Below are 15,691 nucleotides of genomic sequence, written 5' to 3' on the forward strand. Positions count from 1 at the left end.
GAAGGGAAACATCACACCATTTATTTCCAAAGAAAATAGCAAAATGGAGCTCCATGTACACAAAGGTCTTCGGAGGGGAAAAGAATCACAGATTTTATTCATTTTTACATATTTACAGCAAGATTAAACCACGGCTTTCAACTATGTTTTCATTCAACGATCACTTTCAGTCAAATATGTAACAACTTTTTCTTTCTTTCAAATTAGTTCATAATTTAAGGATGCTAAGGGGACAGATAATAAATCACAAACAGTATGGGTAAAGAGGGTACCAAATAGTCTAAGGTTTCAGTCAGGCTTTTGTGTGTGTGTGTGAATTATGATTACAAAACACTTGCCTGTCTGTATAATTCACATTCATTGCAATCATTACATTTTCCCATAAATTAGCAATATAAACAAACATATGGGGACCTCTAGTAAACAAATAAAAATCAATATAAGAGACAACATTTTGTAGCAACTATAATAACAGCATGGGTTACAGCTTGGGGAAACTTCTTTACAAATCATTTAGTCAGCACACACGGGGTGGGGAGGCCAGAACATCCTTGTTTATTTAAACCACCTTTAAAACCACATCAAGAGATTTGGGGAAACCTGGCTAGGGTGGAAGTTTCTTTCCTGGGCACAATATAAAATGAAGAACTGCACATGGGGCTAGGAGGGGGGTGTTTGCATGCACTTTGGGGTCACTGTCTTGTAAACTGAACCTTCTGAACTTCAATTGCCAAGATTCTGAAGAAAACAGGAAATTATAAAAATGTCTCTCTCCCTGAAGCCACTCTCCTTTCTATTAATGGCAGAAAAGGCTTGCTGATTACTGCTAGTGGGAAGAAACACACAATGGGTCTATTTATAGCAGAGATTGTCTTTGAAGGTGCAGGAAATATTAACCATCGCTTGGCTGCATCCTGAGGTTCCAAGGATCCCAGGCAAGAATATGAGGAGTTTGAGAGGTCCCCAAAGGAGGCTCATCCAGGTGACCTGACTTGGACTGATTGAGTGCAGGCCAGTACAGAGAGAAACAGACACACAGTGTGGGCTTGGGGTATGTACCCTGTGCCTGCACCATTTCTGCATTCTTTCCGCCATGTCCCAGAGCCTGTGCAAAGGGCCCCTCCACTTCTGCACACCTCCACAGGCCCTGGACCTGATGTCTCTGCCTTGCTCTTGCTTTTTCCCTTAGCAGGACTTAACCGTAAAGTTATCAGCTAGTGTAGAGTGCATGTATTTTTTTTTCTTAAAGAAGTTTGATTTTATCTCTTTAGAAACGGTTTGAAACTACCGGGGAAGAGGGAGTTTGACAGAGAGGAGAACAAATCGCTGACAAAGAACCTTTTACGTTTCATCAGCGTTGTTAGGACGACAAACAGGAATGTCTCAGATAATAACTCCCACTTCAAAGATTTCTCAGCTCAATGGAAAGCGGACCATCCTTTTTATTCAACCACAAGGACTGGCACTAAAGAAGACTCCACTGTTTGATTTTTTTTTCCACCGTGTTTATTTTTCCCCTATTCACTGGGGTACTTGGATAAAATAAACAACAAGACAATTAAGGGAACATGGACTTCTAACTTTCCTGCCATCTTCCCTATCCCCCTGGCCTTGGGCTCTTGAGTTCATGCCCAGGGCCAGCCCAGGCCTGAAGGGTACCATACACCCCACCCTGGAGAGAAACAACTTTGGGGGGCTGCAAGAGACTTCTGGGAGAGAGGGGTAGAATGAGCTGCGCTGGGGGCCAGAGTGGAAATGTCCCAGAGGCACAGTCTGAACTCCCTAAACTCTTCCCGGGTGGCTCCCTTCCCCCCACCCCAAGCCTCCGCCCAGCTCGAGATGCAGAGAGGCACTTTGCACAATGCAGAGCTGGGGATGCTCATTTGTTAAGCTTCTGAGATTGCCCTAAAGTTATTTACTCCTGACCCTGGAGCCTTTTTGGGGCGCAGTCAAGATGCACGGAGTCCGGCTCCTCCCTTTCCTGACGGCGTCCCCGGCGCCAAAGCGCCCCCGCTCCATCCGAGTGCGGGGAGAACCCCTAAACGCGGGCAAGGCGGGTCTTACGGAGAAGAGTATACTGGAGCGCAGTGACAGTATTACAGGGCGTGAAAGCAAAGGTCAGCGCAAATGTATCTTAATAGAGTGTCTGCAGTGAAGTGTGCCGCCTTTGAAGCGGCCGCTCCCCGCGCGCATTTCCATGGCGAGCCTAACGCGGCATGCTGATGCACCGTCAAACTCACACTTTCAACCCCAAAACCCGACTCTTTGAACAACCCGAGCTTGATTAGACCTTTCTCCTTTTCTTTCCCCTCTTACAAACCATTTCCTCGCCTTTAGAAACTCGCCATCAAACCCAAATGCGCCCTCTGATCACCGCAGAAAGCAGAAACAAAGGGGGCTGAGCGGCGATTCAAGCGGCCCTTTTCTTCCCTCACATTATTATCCATTTTTATTATGATCGGGAACAAGTGCCCATTCGCGTGGGTTTTGTTTACCGGAAATTAAATGAAAATGATTTAGTCCGCGTCAAACAAAAATATATACTTGTATACACAAGAAAAAAGGCCTGTTAGACGTAAATATTATGTCCTTAATGAAAAGCCTGGACGGGCTCCAGGCTCGGCCTTTCAGGATTTCAGTGCGACTTGCCCATTGCCATAGAAATCCTAACTTACCATGAAGATGCACCGTGGCGAAGAAACATTGCTTTGTGCGCGGGCCCTTTGATGTCGCAGGCGCGAGATGCGGGCGCTCAGCTGCGCCGGCCGAGATTACCTTGCGAGCAACGCGGTGGACATCTGTAACAAGCAAATGAAAAATTAAAGGCGATTAGGGGCCGACCAAGCATTTTTATTTCATTTCATTTCATTATTTTGGATGGGGGTGGAAGGCAAAACGGGGCCTAGAAATAGAAGAGAAAGAAAGAAATGAACCCTATTGAGGGAGGAGGGAATTTTTAAACATCGTCAGAGGAAGCAAGTTCCCCAGTTGCCCTCTGCACCTTGGCCATGGGGCGGGTGCTTCCCGATGGGAACGAGTTGTTAGCTGCCGGCCGCCGGCCCTTGGCCAGGCGGCCTCTGGGCCCTATTGTAGTGGCGGCTGGGGAGGGGGGAGCTTGCAGTTCCCCTTTCACAAGGATGGATTCACTAAAGATGTATTTGGAAGATTCTGGGTTTTATTAGGGGTGTTGAAAACAGTCCTACTCCAGTTAGGACATTATTTGTCTGGTGGAAGTGTGGGGCTGTGGGGCAGAAATGAGAACAACTCCCTAATGGTGTCTGAAGAAGAGAGAGCAGAAGAAAAGCCAGCGGAGTCGCAGGGCCAGGACTGGTTTGCTGGGCTCAGCTTTTAAAATGAAGTTCTTCAGGGGGGTCTCCTTAGGTGGGAACACCACATCCCTACTTATCTCCAAATTCTTGGAGGACTGATATGGGTCTGCCAAAGCTCTTTTTCCCCTTCTTCTCTCTATTTTTTCCTTTTCCCCCCCTTCAAATCTTAGCAAGGATTGGGGCAGCCCCATCCTCCTTGCAGAGGGTGGCAGACTGGGAAACAGGCCCTGATTTTGTTTTGCTCCCTTGGCAACAATTGCAAAGACTTTCCTCTCCCCTGCCCCCAGGGTCTGGTTCTTTTTCTGGGGACTTAGGACCCAGCATATCAAATACATATTCAATCTAGACCCATTGGGTGTTTGCCTTTAAAACATTTATTACTGCATTTCATCTCTCTTGTTACCCCCCCTTTTCAAAAAAATAAGAACAATATTGTGCGACTTTTGACAAACACCATCGCAGAATTGAGGCGATTCATCCAGACACTGTCGCCTAGGCCGGCGCCCTTCCAGCCCTGTGGAGGCCTCGATTCAGTGACGTCGTTGGCCCACTCTACACACCCAGCGCCAAGCACCCACAAGACTCCACAGGCAGCGCCTCCACAAGGGTAGGGGGTGGGGAGAGGGTGACTGGTCCGGGGAGGTGTCAGAGCGTCGAATTCTAAAGCCCCTCCAGCGCTCTTTTGTCTGTATTTCCTGTTGTTTGACCTCATCCCCTACCCCCAGTAAATGGTGTGTACGGAGCAGACAGAGTGGCAGACAGACGTCTCTGTGGGCTTGGGCCAGTCGCTGGGGGACCGGCATGTGGTCCCCAGGGAAAGGTGGTGAAATCCCGCTCCCTCTTAGCTGCCTTACAAAAGCAGTTGGAAAATTTGGGATCTGGGACTTGAGTATTTTTGTTTCAAAGGATAGCTGGGGAAGGGGGAAGTGTAAGGAGGAAAGGAGGAAGGAAATAGGAGGCATGATACCAGCTCAGAAATTCCCCCTGCCACTTTCGGCGATCGGAACTTCCGAGGATGCTCCGACTGGGAGCTGGGGAGAGAGCGGGGGTGGCAATCGGAGAGGCCATTTCCCTTCCTGTGAACCCCGAGAGCACGTCGTCTCACTTTTCCTGCCTGCATTTGCCAGGATTGCACAGAAACTCTCCTAATGTGTGTTTTTTTTTTTCCTCGTGCCTGTTTCTCTACTTTCTTTGCCCCAACACTGGTTTCACGCTGCCGGTCTTGGCGTCTGTGTGTGCGTCGGGTGGGGGGAGTGCTAGGTGTGACTGTAGAATAAATATGGGTACCATATTTATATTTTAAAATAATGGACACTATCTCAGCATATTCAATGAGCTCTAACAACTATTAGTGGGGACCTTCCTCCCTCCCTTCTTCCCTCTTTCCCTTCCTTCTTCCTCACCCTCACTTCTAGCCTCAATAACCCGGCACAGACTAGCAGTCTGTGTCCGCGGAATTAGCCACCACGGCAGCAGCCCTAATACCGGAGGCGGCGGTGGCGGCGACAGGGCCAAACGGTGGCGCCGGGCTCCGGGGCGCGGCGGGGGCTGCCGCGCCCTGACACACGTACCATTCGCTCAGGTCTGCGCCACGCGCCGCCACCGCCGCCGAGGAGGCCACCGGGGGCTCGCGGCCGAAGTCCGACGAGGGCGACACGAGGGCAGACGGCGTGGCCGAGTCGTAACCAGAGCTAGGCGGCGGCGGCGAGCGCCCGTGCACCTTCATGTGCTTACGCAGCGAGCTGGGGTGCGTGTAGCACTTGTCGCAGCCGCGCACTTTGCACGTGTATGGCTTGTCGCTCGTGTGCACGTGCGAGTGCTTCTTGCGGTCGCTGCTGTTGGCGAAGCGCCGCTCGCAGCCCTCGAACTCGCACCTGAAGGGCTTCTCCCCTGGCGGAGGCAAGGTAGAGACGTTAGTGCGCGGGGACCGCCCTCGCCCAAGCTCTCTTCCCATTTTTTGGAAAAGAACCACGAAAAGTTTTCAGAAACCTCTTTTGCTCGGCGCCTGAGGCCGGGCACCCTCTTCCCCAGCTCAGAGCGTGCCCGGTGAGCAACTCCTGCCCGCCTCCACCCCTCCCCCTCTCCCGTCTGAGCCTAGGGGGAGGGTCCGGAGGAGGAGCGACAAAGACTCCATCTTAGTCGAATTTCCATCCTAGAAAATCCTGATCCACTCAGGTTGTTTTCCTCCAAATTCTCTCCCCTCGGAGCCAGAAGCGCCTCTGCCCGGAGAATAAAATTGACTGAGGAGCTCGCATCTGCTCAATTTAAAGTTGTTCCAGCAAAACGTCTCTGCCCACTTCCGCCCAGCGGTCCATCCCGCAATACGCCCCATCCCGGCCCAAATTGTTCCTAAAGTAGGTTTTGTGCAAACGCCAAGACGATGGAACAATTTCAGGTTGCGCAGCCGATGCACTCGGCATGTGCATAATGTGGATTCGTGCTGCAGAGAAAGGTATTCTGAGCAAGGATTCTCTTCAGAGGCGATTTTTTACGGGAAATGGAGCCCCCTCCCCCTTCCCTTCTACCCCCTGAGGGCAAACATTTAGCAGCATTCTTCGAATCTTGCCTAAACCGTGCGAAATCCCTCCAGATACGCGCGCCGGCAATAATATTTTATTACGCTGCTCCAGCGGCCTCCCGGAGACGCTGCCGCGGGCAGCAGGCTCTCCCAGTCCCACCTGACTGTGAGAGGTCGACGGGGCCTCCCAGACCACCCACGCCCAGCGGCCGGGCTCGCAGGCCTGAGCTTGCAACCGGCGCAGCAAGGGTCCGCCCCGGCCGAGCCGAATCCAAGGCCTCTGCGGCAGTCGCACCCTTGAGCGCAGCGGCTTCGGGATGAGCGCAGCTGCTGCGGTCAGGCCAGGCCCAGCTCCTCGGTCCGGAGGGCAAGCGGGCAAGCGGGGTACATCTGCGAGGGGCTCGGATCCGTGGTGCCATGCCGGATAGAGCCGCAGGAAGGCGCGAGCGCGCGTTAGGATGGAAATATCGGCCGAGGACCGAGCCCCAAGCAGGGAGCTCACCGCCGGCTGGATTCGCTGGAGTGTAGGGGAGGAGAGGATCCCAAGAACCCAGAAGCCCAGATTCCTGCTGGAGCTGCAGATGCTGAGGGAAGGAGGGGTTCAAGGAAGTGCTTTAGCGCTTTAAACAAGTGGATGATGCCGGGCGTCCTGGGTTGAGAGAACGGCTACCAGGCGTCTGGCTAAAGAGGCAGAGAGCACGGCTGGAGGATTGTTGCCTTTGTGCTCGCTTCTCCCGTCGCATCCAGGAAAGATGGGTGCTTTGGGGGCAGGTTTGAACGAACAAAGCCCCTGTTCCCGAGCCCTGCCGAGGCTGAGGCTGAGCCAGAGGTTTGCGCGCAACCCTCGCCTCCGCGCGGCAGCGGGTGGTAAGCCCAGGGCTCCAGCAGCCCGGCCGCTGCGTCCTCTCCCTGCAGGAATATGGCGAGTACAGTGGAACGCTGGACGGGCCTGGCATTTGCCATTTCCAGGACACTTGTACCATTTTATTTAAAAAAAAAAATAGGAGAAAGATGCAGAATAAATCAGTGTTCCTTATTTGCCCCTCGTCTTCTCGCCTCTGATCCCCGTTAGCATCTGCAAAACTAAAACTTCTCTTCCTCCCTTCCTTCCTTCATTTCTTTCTAAAATCGCTTACAAGAACCAAGCAATTCAAGGCCTGCAAAAGAAAAGATTTGCTGAGAAGACAGAGAAAGAATGAAATTTGAGGTTGATCGCCCCTCCCAGATAATCCCCCGCCACACACACACACTTATCCCATCTTGTGAGCACCTCGTTGGACATTCACGTAAAACAGAAACAAAGATTTCGTCCCAGGCGAGAAGCAGAGGCGAAAACTGCAGGGCACTGAAGGTGACACCGGCAGCCAGGAAGTTCCGAGGCCGCCGGGAGGCCGGGTGAGGCCGCGCCCCCGCGCCCTGCCGGCCTCTCCCCAGTGAGGAGGCGCCCCGGGCTCCCCGCCCGGCCGTCACCCCCCCGCCCCCCCAGCTCTCTCCCTCCCACCAGGTCTGGGCGCGACGCCCTGGGTGGGGGGGTGGATCCAGGGCCCTGCAGCCCTCGCTTTGTGGCCTGGGCTGGGACTGGGTCGCGAAGGGCCCAGAGTGTCCTCTCAGGGGCTCCGCCGCCAGCAGAGGCCTACTGCCCGGTCCCGCGCCGCCCCCGCCGGACGAAGTTCGCCCGCGCAGGCAGTCCGGCGAGCGCCATTTTCTCGCACTTGTGGCTGGCCCGGGTCGTCCGAGCATCTCGGCCCCGGCGCGGTCTCTCCACCTCTGCTTCCATCCCCAGCCCTGCCTCTCTACCGACTGCCCGGGAAGGCGTGCGAGCCCCTAGCCGGGGGGGCCCGGGGAGGGCGCGGGGCGGCGGGGTCGGGCCGGAGCGCGGCTCTCGCGCACGCACCATTGTTCGGGCTGGCTGCAACCGCTCCAGGGCGAGCCCTTCGGCGGGGCTCGGGGTTCGGGGCTCGGGGCGGCTGCCTCCGGAGCCAGGCCCCGAATTCAGATCCGGGAGAATCTCAACTCCTGAGAAATCAGCTCCTCTTCGCCTCTTCTGCGACTCGAGGAAATGAAACGCCATTAATATTTGAAAAGGCAATTATTTTCCTGTTGAATCGAGAACTGTCTTCATGAATAATTTGTAGTGAGGTCTATTGCCATTTGAGAAACATTTTGTTGGTGTTTTTTCCCCTCTTTTCATTACTTAGGAGGGGGACTTGGAGGGAAACGCAGGAGCAGGCGAGGCTCTGTAGATTTTTTTTTTTTTTTTTGAACTACAGCGATCACGAATCGGGCCTACCAGCAGAAAGGACGCGCTGCGAATTCTGTCCTGAATAGACGCAAACCTGAGCCAGGCCGGCGCGCTGAACTTGCTTCTCTGCTGTAGGTCGATTGCACTAAGAATTTAACCATTTTCTGCTTCACGGACTTCAAACAGTAGGCCGGCAAAGAGCAGTAAAAGTTTGTTTGTTTAAAACTCCCCTGTCATTAAAAATGAGTTCCTTCTCTGGCTCAGCACTGCGCGTCTACCTTCCGGGTGCGGGCCGCCAGCTCCCGGAGCAGCGGGCCCGCGGGCGGCGGTCAGGGTCTCCCTTACCGCCCCCGCCCCGGGGAAAACTCACAGGGCGGGAGGGGCCTCTGGAAAGGGTGGAGGGATCCTGGAAATAGCTCCGGAAAACTGTTCATTTCCAGACGTGCTCTGGAAATAAAGTAAGAGATTAAAAGTGGGCTTTGGTCTGGCCTCCGCGTGTGCCAGAGTCCTGGACCGGGACCTTCCCCAAGACTGCAGGGTTTGGGGGAGAAGATGGGAGTTGGGAGGTTTCCCGGGCAATTCCAGCCTGGGGGTGTTCTTTGACTCTAATAATTGCTGATGTTTCCGCCAAGAATAGACGTAAGGCAGAGCGCCAGGGAGTAGCAGTGATGTACCAAGCTGGAACTTGTTTTATACTGTCCTCTCCGCACCGGTCTCCTTCTCCCACCCCCAAAATGGAGGAGCGGAGATGGTGACTTCTTAAACTTGGAGGGAGTGGGGGTGAAAAAACCCTAGGTCAGGAGAGTGCAAACATCGGCTGCTAAACTAATTAATGTAACTTCACAGGCTGTTCTGGGAAGTGTGAAAACTTTCCCCGTGCAATTGCATTAATTAGAGATGCTTCTGGCCAGAGGAGTTCAACTTTGCAGGCTCTTGTGTGGGCTCCTTTTCTTTCTGTTAACTAGAACTAACAGATGTGGTTGACACATGTCCCCATTTCACTTAACAGCTCGGTAAATGACATTTAAGGCGGATGAGTCTCCTTGGGTCTCTGCTAAAGCAAAAGGGAGGGTTTGTCAAATGTCCCAAGTGTGAGGTCACCAAGGATCCAAAACAGGGCCAAAGTTAGCCCATGAGACCCTAAATGCTGAAGAAGGCGCCAAGGGCCTGATGACCCCTCCGTTCAGCTTGCAGTCGGGTTGTCAGGTTGACCTGCGGAAGAGTACTTGCCGCACGATTCCAAAGGGACCAGGAAAAATTAAATTGTTCCTATGTCTTTACGACTTTGGGGAACAGTGCCGTTTTAAATACCTTAAAATCAAACTCAGTGAGCAAGGAGAACATATTTGCACACACAGACCCAAACATGTTCATTCGCCCCCCACCAGAGCAGAAATCTTGCACTATCCTCCCCACACACAGCCTCCAGAAACTTCTCTGATTCTAATAGAAGGACATAATTAATATTTTATGGACTTTGCTCGTGGAAACGCAAAATATCCCCTCTCCCCCCGATGGAACTTGAGGAAATCTAGCCCCGAGGGCCCGGAACAGGCCGCCTGCTTCCCCAGAGGGTTCGCACAGACAGACAGTGCCGAATACTGACCTGTGTGAGTTCTTTTGTGTATTTTGAGATTTTCTGATCTAGCAAAGACCTTCCCACACCCCGGGAAAGGACAGGGGAAGGGCTTCTCGCCCGTGTGCACGCGGATGTGATTTACAAGTTTGTATTTGGCTTTAAAGGGCTTGCCCTGGCGCGGACACTCCTCCCAGAAGCAGATGTGGTTGGCCTGCTCCGGGCCGCCGACGTGCTCCACGGTGACGTGCGTGACCAGCTCGTGCATCGTGCTGAAAGTTTTGGAGCAGAGGCGCGGGGGTGCGGGGCCGTCGGCTGCCAGCCACTTGCAGATGAGCTCTTGCTTGATGGGCTGGCGCATGTAGCGGAAGAAGGCGCCGGGACCGTGGGGCGCGGCGAGGCTCACGGTCAGGTTCATGCCCCCATAGCTGTGCAGGGCCGCGGCAGCTGCCAGGGCGTCGCTGCGGGCCACGGGTCCCGGAGCGAAGGGTTCAGGCCTAGCGTACATGTCTCCGGGGAGCCCCAGACGCAGGAGTCCGTTCAAAGTGCCGCTGGGGGAGGCCTGGGGAGGCTGCTCGTGAAGGCCCGGGAACACCGAGGGGCTGGAGGCGGCAGCGAGCTGGGGGCCATGGTGTCCGGAGCTGCTACCTGTTGTCGAGACAAATAGCGCACGTGAGAACGGGTGACCTGGGCTGAGCGTTCCACCGGGCCCCGGGGGGCAAGCCCAGCCCAGCCACACCACGGCCTCTGCCGTCAGCGCGGGGACTTGGAGCTGGCCAGCGGCGGCTGCGAACCGGGCGGACAGCGCGAGGCCAAGCGCCTCCACCGCGGTCGGCCTGGACAGCTGTTTGGTAGAGCCCCCTGACGCCCCATGAGCGGCAGAGGGACGGTGACAGCGGGGCAGGTGGAAGGGACAGTGGCGTGCGCAGTGCTGAGTCTGTGGGTTGCTGGGGGCCCCCGGGTTCTGCTTCCGTGGGGTCCGACCTGCGCCCCGAGCGCACTTCGGGGGCCCACTCCCCGGGGCTCTACGGGACGCAGCGCCCTGCGTGGGAGCGGAGGAGAGGGAAGTGGTGATGTTGAAGGTGGTGGTGGGACTGAGGTGCCCCGGCCATCTATGTGAATTTCAGCGCCCAGCTCCACTGGGAGAGGGCGGCCTTCTGCATCCCGGCCGGGGCTCCCTAGGTCGGGCCGCTCACGCCACCGTCACCTGACAGCAGGAAGGGGATAGAACAACCACAAAAAAAACCTCTGCAAAGTTGGGGGGTTTTCCCCCTCAAATTTTGGGTTGTGACTTTTTTTTCCTCCCTCTTTCTCGGTCTTTAATGACGACTTGAAATCCCTTACACTACAGAGGCAGCAGCGGGGCGCGTAAGGAAGTGAATAGAGATTCGGGGCCGTGGCCCGGGCCCGCCGAGAGGGACAATCGCCTAGGTCGCCCATTGGCCCGCGGCCGGGCCCGACGTCAGCGATGACAGGTCCCGCTGCACGCGGATACACACACACACACATACACACACACACACTCACAACTGCTCCCGCTCCCTCCCTGCCCCCCCCGCCCCCCCCTCCCCCCGCATCTCACGCTTCTACTGCTCATGCGCTCTGACCCGGGCACAGATTCTTTTCTCTCCTCTGGAACCCCCTCCCCCTCCTCTCCCGAAAGCTGGGAAGCACTGCTCTGCCTCGCTACTCCTGGAAGGGAGCCGGCCTGGGGTTTGCCTCCATTCACCCCGACTTTTGGGGAGGCGGCGTTGCGCTGCACGTGATGTCCTCCGGGCAGCCCTACTGGGACTGACGGAGCACCCGGCTCGCGGGGCCGGCGGCCTGCTTCGGCAGTCTGTCCCGGGAGCCAGGAGGCGGTGAGGACCGGGATCCAGGGAGGAAAGGCGGCTGCAGACTAGGCGGCCGGGAGCGGGCGAACTCCTATGCTCCTAGGCTGGCGGCTCTTGAGCCTGATTTTTTTCTCGCTTTCTCCGAAATTTCTCGCGTCCCTCATCTCTCTCTCTCTCTCTCTCCCAGTTCCCCAAACCCCTGACCACACTTCGCCTTCCTGCTTGGAGTCTTTCTTCTCCCCTCCCCCTCTCCCTTCTCCCGACTCCGTTCTTCCCACTCAGCCTTGCCGGCCCCTCCTCCCGGGTGACTGGCGCTCTCAGAGACGCGCGAACCCGGAATCCGGCCCTGCCCGGAGCCTGGAGTGAGCCGGCGGCGGTGATGACCGGGGAGAGGCTGGCCTCGAACCCACAGCGCTCTCCTGAAAGGGGCTAGGAATCCTCCCCGCCGCCGATCACACAGACCCGCCGGCCGGCTGGCCAAAGAAACAAAGGCGAGGGGCGCGCAGCTCGGAGGAGAGGTCCTCGCCCCCGGCTCTCCCTCTGTCAATCTGCGGTCTGGGGCTCTGGACCATGCCGCCAGAGCCTCTGGGAAAGGGGACCCGGGGATCTCTTCCACGTTCAGCTCCGAGCCACTTGTTGCCCGCGGCCCGAGGCTCTGCCTCCTCGCTTGCCTTCAGGGCTTTGAGAAGAGTGGACGCGGCGTCTCCCGCCCAGGCAGAGAGAGGGACTGCGGGCCCATGGCCTCCTCTCTCGGGACGCCCTCCTGGACTGAGGGTTCCACCGTCTTGAGGCAGGGGTCGGCCGGTGCAAAAACCCTTCAGTTCTGGCCCAGCTGAGTGTGGCATAAACGGGGGAGTGTCCTTTGTTTGCGCGGACCGGCCAGGGCCAGCTGCACCGCCTGGCGATTTAAAGGACCGCTCGCCCTGACGCCTGCCTTGCTGTCTCTAGCCGAAAATGCCAACCTAAGTGCTTGGGCCTCCCTGGCGGCCATAGAAAGCATCCCCAAGGCAGAGAAAGGCTTGGCTTTTTGACAGAAGTTTTAAGGATTGAGTAAAAGACCCCGTACCCATAGCAGAGGTGAGAAGTTTGAACAGATTACGAGATCTCTGACTCGGAACTGACTGAGTTGCCCCACCCACCCTCAGCACCAAGGACTGTTATTGCACATTTCTCTGTGGGTAAATAAGGGTTTCTTTGAAATTTTAAAAAATAATTAGTGGTTGGCAGATTCTTTGAGAGTTTTTTCATTTAATGCATTGTTCCCCTCTCGGGGCGCATCTTATCCTGGGATTAACTTCCACAACAATATCCCTCAGCTTTGACAAGTCCGGGTCTTTCTGCTTCTCCCGCAGAAGAGCTTAAGCAATGCTACCAATAGATGCTACCTTAGCATTAAAAGAAAAAAAAAGTTGAAGGAGAGCATTTGACCCCCGAACCCCTTCTGCTCTGGGAACCAAGGGCTTGCACACCACAGTGCTGAGACTAGATGTTGAGGCTTGGTCTCCTTTCCTTGCTTTTACTCTCTCTCACCCTCACTTTCTGGGATCTGTCCACAGGCACCTCCTCCCTGGTCTCTGGCCCTGTCTTCCTTCCGGGAAGCAAGGCCAGCCCCGGTCTCTAGCAGTGTGTTCCCACATCTCAGTGAGTGGTTTCAAGGCTCCCCACTGTGCAGGTGTCTGTTGAATGATACAGTTGTCTAGGCAAGTCTGGGTTGAACCCATGAAGGGCTCTGTAACAAAAACTAAAAGCAAAACCCAAAATGAGTGTGTTCATCCCTGGGACCCTTTGCCCAGCTGTTTCTCCTCAACAACCCTTAACAGAGAGCTCAGTCAGCTCCTCCTGGAGTGCCTAAGTGCAGGGGCACTTCTGCAGTTGTACAGCAATTAAAACATTTTCTTTCCCACCTGAACCTAGGTGATCTACAACCTACTGTTCAGGATATTTGTCAAACTCACCATACACTTTGGCTTCCATTAGAAGTCTGATTTGTACAAAAATGGAACCCTTAATATACATACATACTGTGACTCCACCTGCATCGAAATCTTTGAATGACAGTATGGAATAAAGGTATTTAAGTTGTTTTGGGCTGTGGGCCCTTTTGGAAGCCTGGTGAAGCCTGTAAACTCTAATAGTCCTGTGTTTGTTGCCCGTACTTATAATAGAAGAAAAGTATAATTTTCGACTAGAAGGTGATGAAAAATAAAGATGCAATTTTCTTCCCATCCTAGTTTGCGAACCCCCTAAATTCTAAGCACTGACTCCGTGGACTCCAGGGATATGAAGCAGAGCTTTTGTACACAGAGACTGTTTGTACACTACACACTCTCTCTTACTAACTTTACCCTTGAAAAGCTTTGAACATGTGCATGGCTTTTTGTGCCAACAGCAAAAGGGCAGCTACATCTGATTCAGCCAAATTCGCGGACAGTAACCTGGCCCCGTGGAGCTCCTTCCCAAATGCAGCCTTCTCTTGAAGCACTGAAAACATCTGGACCCATCATGGGTAGATGCTTCTTGAGTAGCCAGGGGTCACTCAACCTGTAGGTCACTAGGGTTGCCTGATGCTCACAAGTTCCTTGGAGCCACATGGTTCACACTCGGGTTGTCTAAACACAGCAATGGGACCAGGCATGCTCCCAGAGGGCCATTTCCCGAGGGACAGAAATAGGAAAAAAAAAAATCCCTTTCACCCACAAATGTTTATAGACAGGGAACTTGGGGCAATTACACAAGAGTTTTCAAGGCATTCTCTGAAATAAGCCCCAAAGCAGTATCCAGCTAACCACACATGTCAGGGAGGCATACTTTAGTCTTCAGAGCCACCCCTTTGAGTCTCTCAGTGCCCAGGTAGCAAGGTCACTGACTATTGGTTGGGCAGGCTGAGGAGCGGTATTCCTCAGTGGTGCTCAGAATTTTTCTTTCAGAAAGTTATCCAACCACACTTATCCCCAGTATCAAATGCTTGGCTGGAGCACTCTATTCCTGACCTTGTTGGGGGTTATAGCATTGTTGAGTCTACTTTCCTGCTTGAATTGCAGAAAGAAGACACATTCTGCAGCCCAGAGATCTTCAGCAGAGGTCAAAGAAGCAGTGGGGGCTTTCCTGGGGGCCTCTGTGGAGCAGTTCCACCACCAGACCTCAAACATCTCTCCAGGCCCAGAATCCTGGCCCCAGCACCTTCATTTACCCCAGCCAGGCCACAACCACAGTACAAACTAAAGTGATTTTCTTGTCCTGCTGTATAGAAATACATATGGTGGCCCTACCATCTGCCAGAGGTCCTCACATCACTGGCCCAAGTGGGCAGATATCTGACCTCTCTCCCTTGGAAAGGAAAGAAGTGTGTGTGTGTGTTGGGGGGGTGGGGGGGACTTCAGATCAATAGCTAGGATATTTTTACATTTTGATCTTTTAAACAATGCTCAATGATGATTATCTGTTGCAGGTTATGCCCAGAGCAGGATCCTAGGAGATGAGGGCCACTGCACAGAGCCTGGCCAAACACAAGCCTTGTTCCCTGAGGGTTCTGCATCTAGATCTGCAGTCACTTGTTCAATCTTTTCTTCCCTGTTTCTGGCCAGGTTACCACCCTAAAACAAGGGGCAAATCTGTTCATAGGCTATCCACAGACAGACTTCAGATTCCTGCAGTGAGAGGCTGTCTCCAGTCTTATGAAAAAAATAGTAATCACTTAAGCCCCAGGAGCCCACCGTATGTCCAAGCCCAAATTGTACAAAGAAGATGAAATCTCTCAAGATTTTGGAGATAAAGGAGGCTAGTCTTACCCTCTGCTATGGAAGTTTGGGCTTTAAACATTGTTAATGAAATGGAGTATGAAAGAAAACATACTTGCATAGAATTTAATTTCCAAGTAACAGTTCTGCAAAACATCTTTTGACGAAAGATTAAGAAACATGGCTAAAGCATCTTCCGGAACAGCACTGAGGAATTAAAACAACTGAATTTACATAATAACCACATCTCTCTTGAGAATTCTGCCATCAAATCATCCCAAAATAATAGAAGAGAGCCATTCCCTGAGTTGTCCATTTAACTTTTGTTCAGAAGGTTGCCTTTCCTGTCAACAAGGGAATACCTTAGAGGCAACCGGCAGCTGGCGGTGTAGTTGAAATGAGGGAAACTAGACGCCTGGAAGGGGAAACACCCAACCCTAAATCATATGCTTATTCT

General features: G+C 53.8%; 1 protein-coding gene and 1 long non-coding RNA gene across 5 annotated transcripts in view; one reads left to right on the forward strand and one right to left on the reverse strand.

Moving 5' to 3' along the window:
• ZIC4 (Zic family member 4) overlaps positions 1–15,691 on the reverse strand; it is a 20,407-nt gene continuing 4,716 nt past the window's right edge. For all 4 annotated transcript variants that reach the window (XM_070577610.1, XM_070577609.1, XM_070577611.1 and 1 more), the window contains exons 3-5: positions 9,696–10,313; positions 4,901–5,219; positions 1–2,798 (exon numbers count right to left, since the gene is read on the reverse strand). In XM_070577610.1, the coding sequence (XP_070433711.1) occupies position 2,798; positions 4,901–5,219; positions 9,696–10,313 (938 nt within the window). In that variant the 3' untranslated portion in view covers positions 1–2,797. The remainder of the gene's footprint in view (positions 2,799–4,900; positions 5,220–9,695; positions 10,314–15,691) is intronic.
• Positions 5,690–8,347, forward strand: LOC139076232 (uncharacterized). The gene is made up of 2 exons (XR_011527615.1): positions 5,690–7,242; positions 8,118–8,347. It is a non-coding gene; the product is annotated as an uncharacterized lncRNA (long non-coding RNA).

This window comes from Equus przewalskii, chromosome 15 (assembly GCF_037783145.1).
Source record: "Equus przewalskii isolate Varuska chromosome 15, EquPr2, whole genome shotgun sequence".
NCBI lineage: Eukaryota > Metazoa > Chordata > Mammalia > Perissodactyla > Equidae > Equus > Equus przewalskii.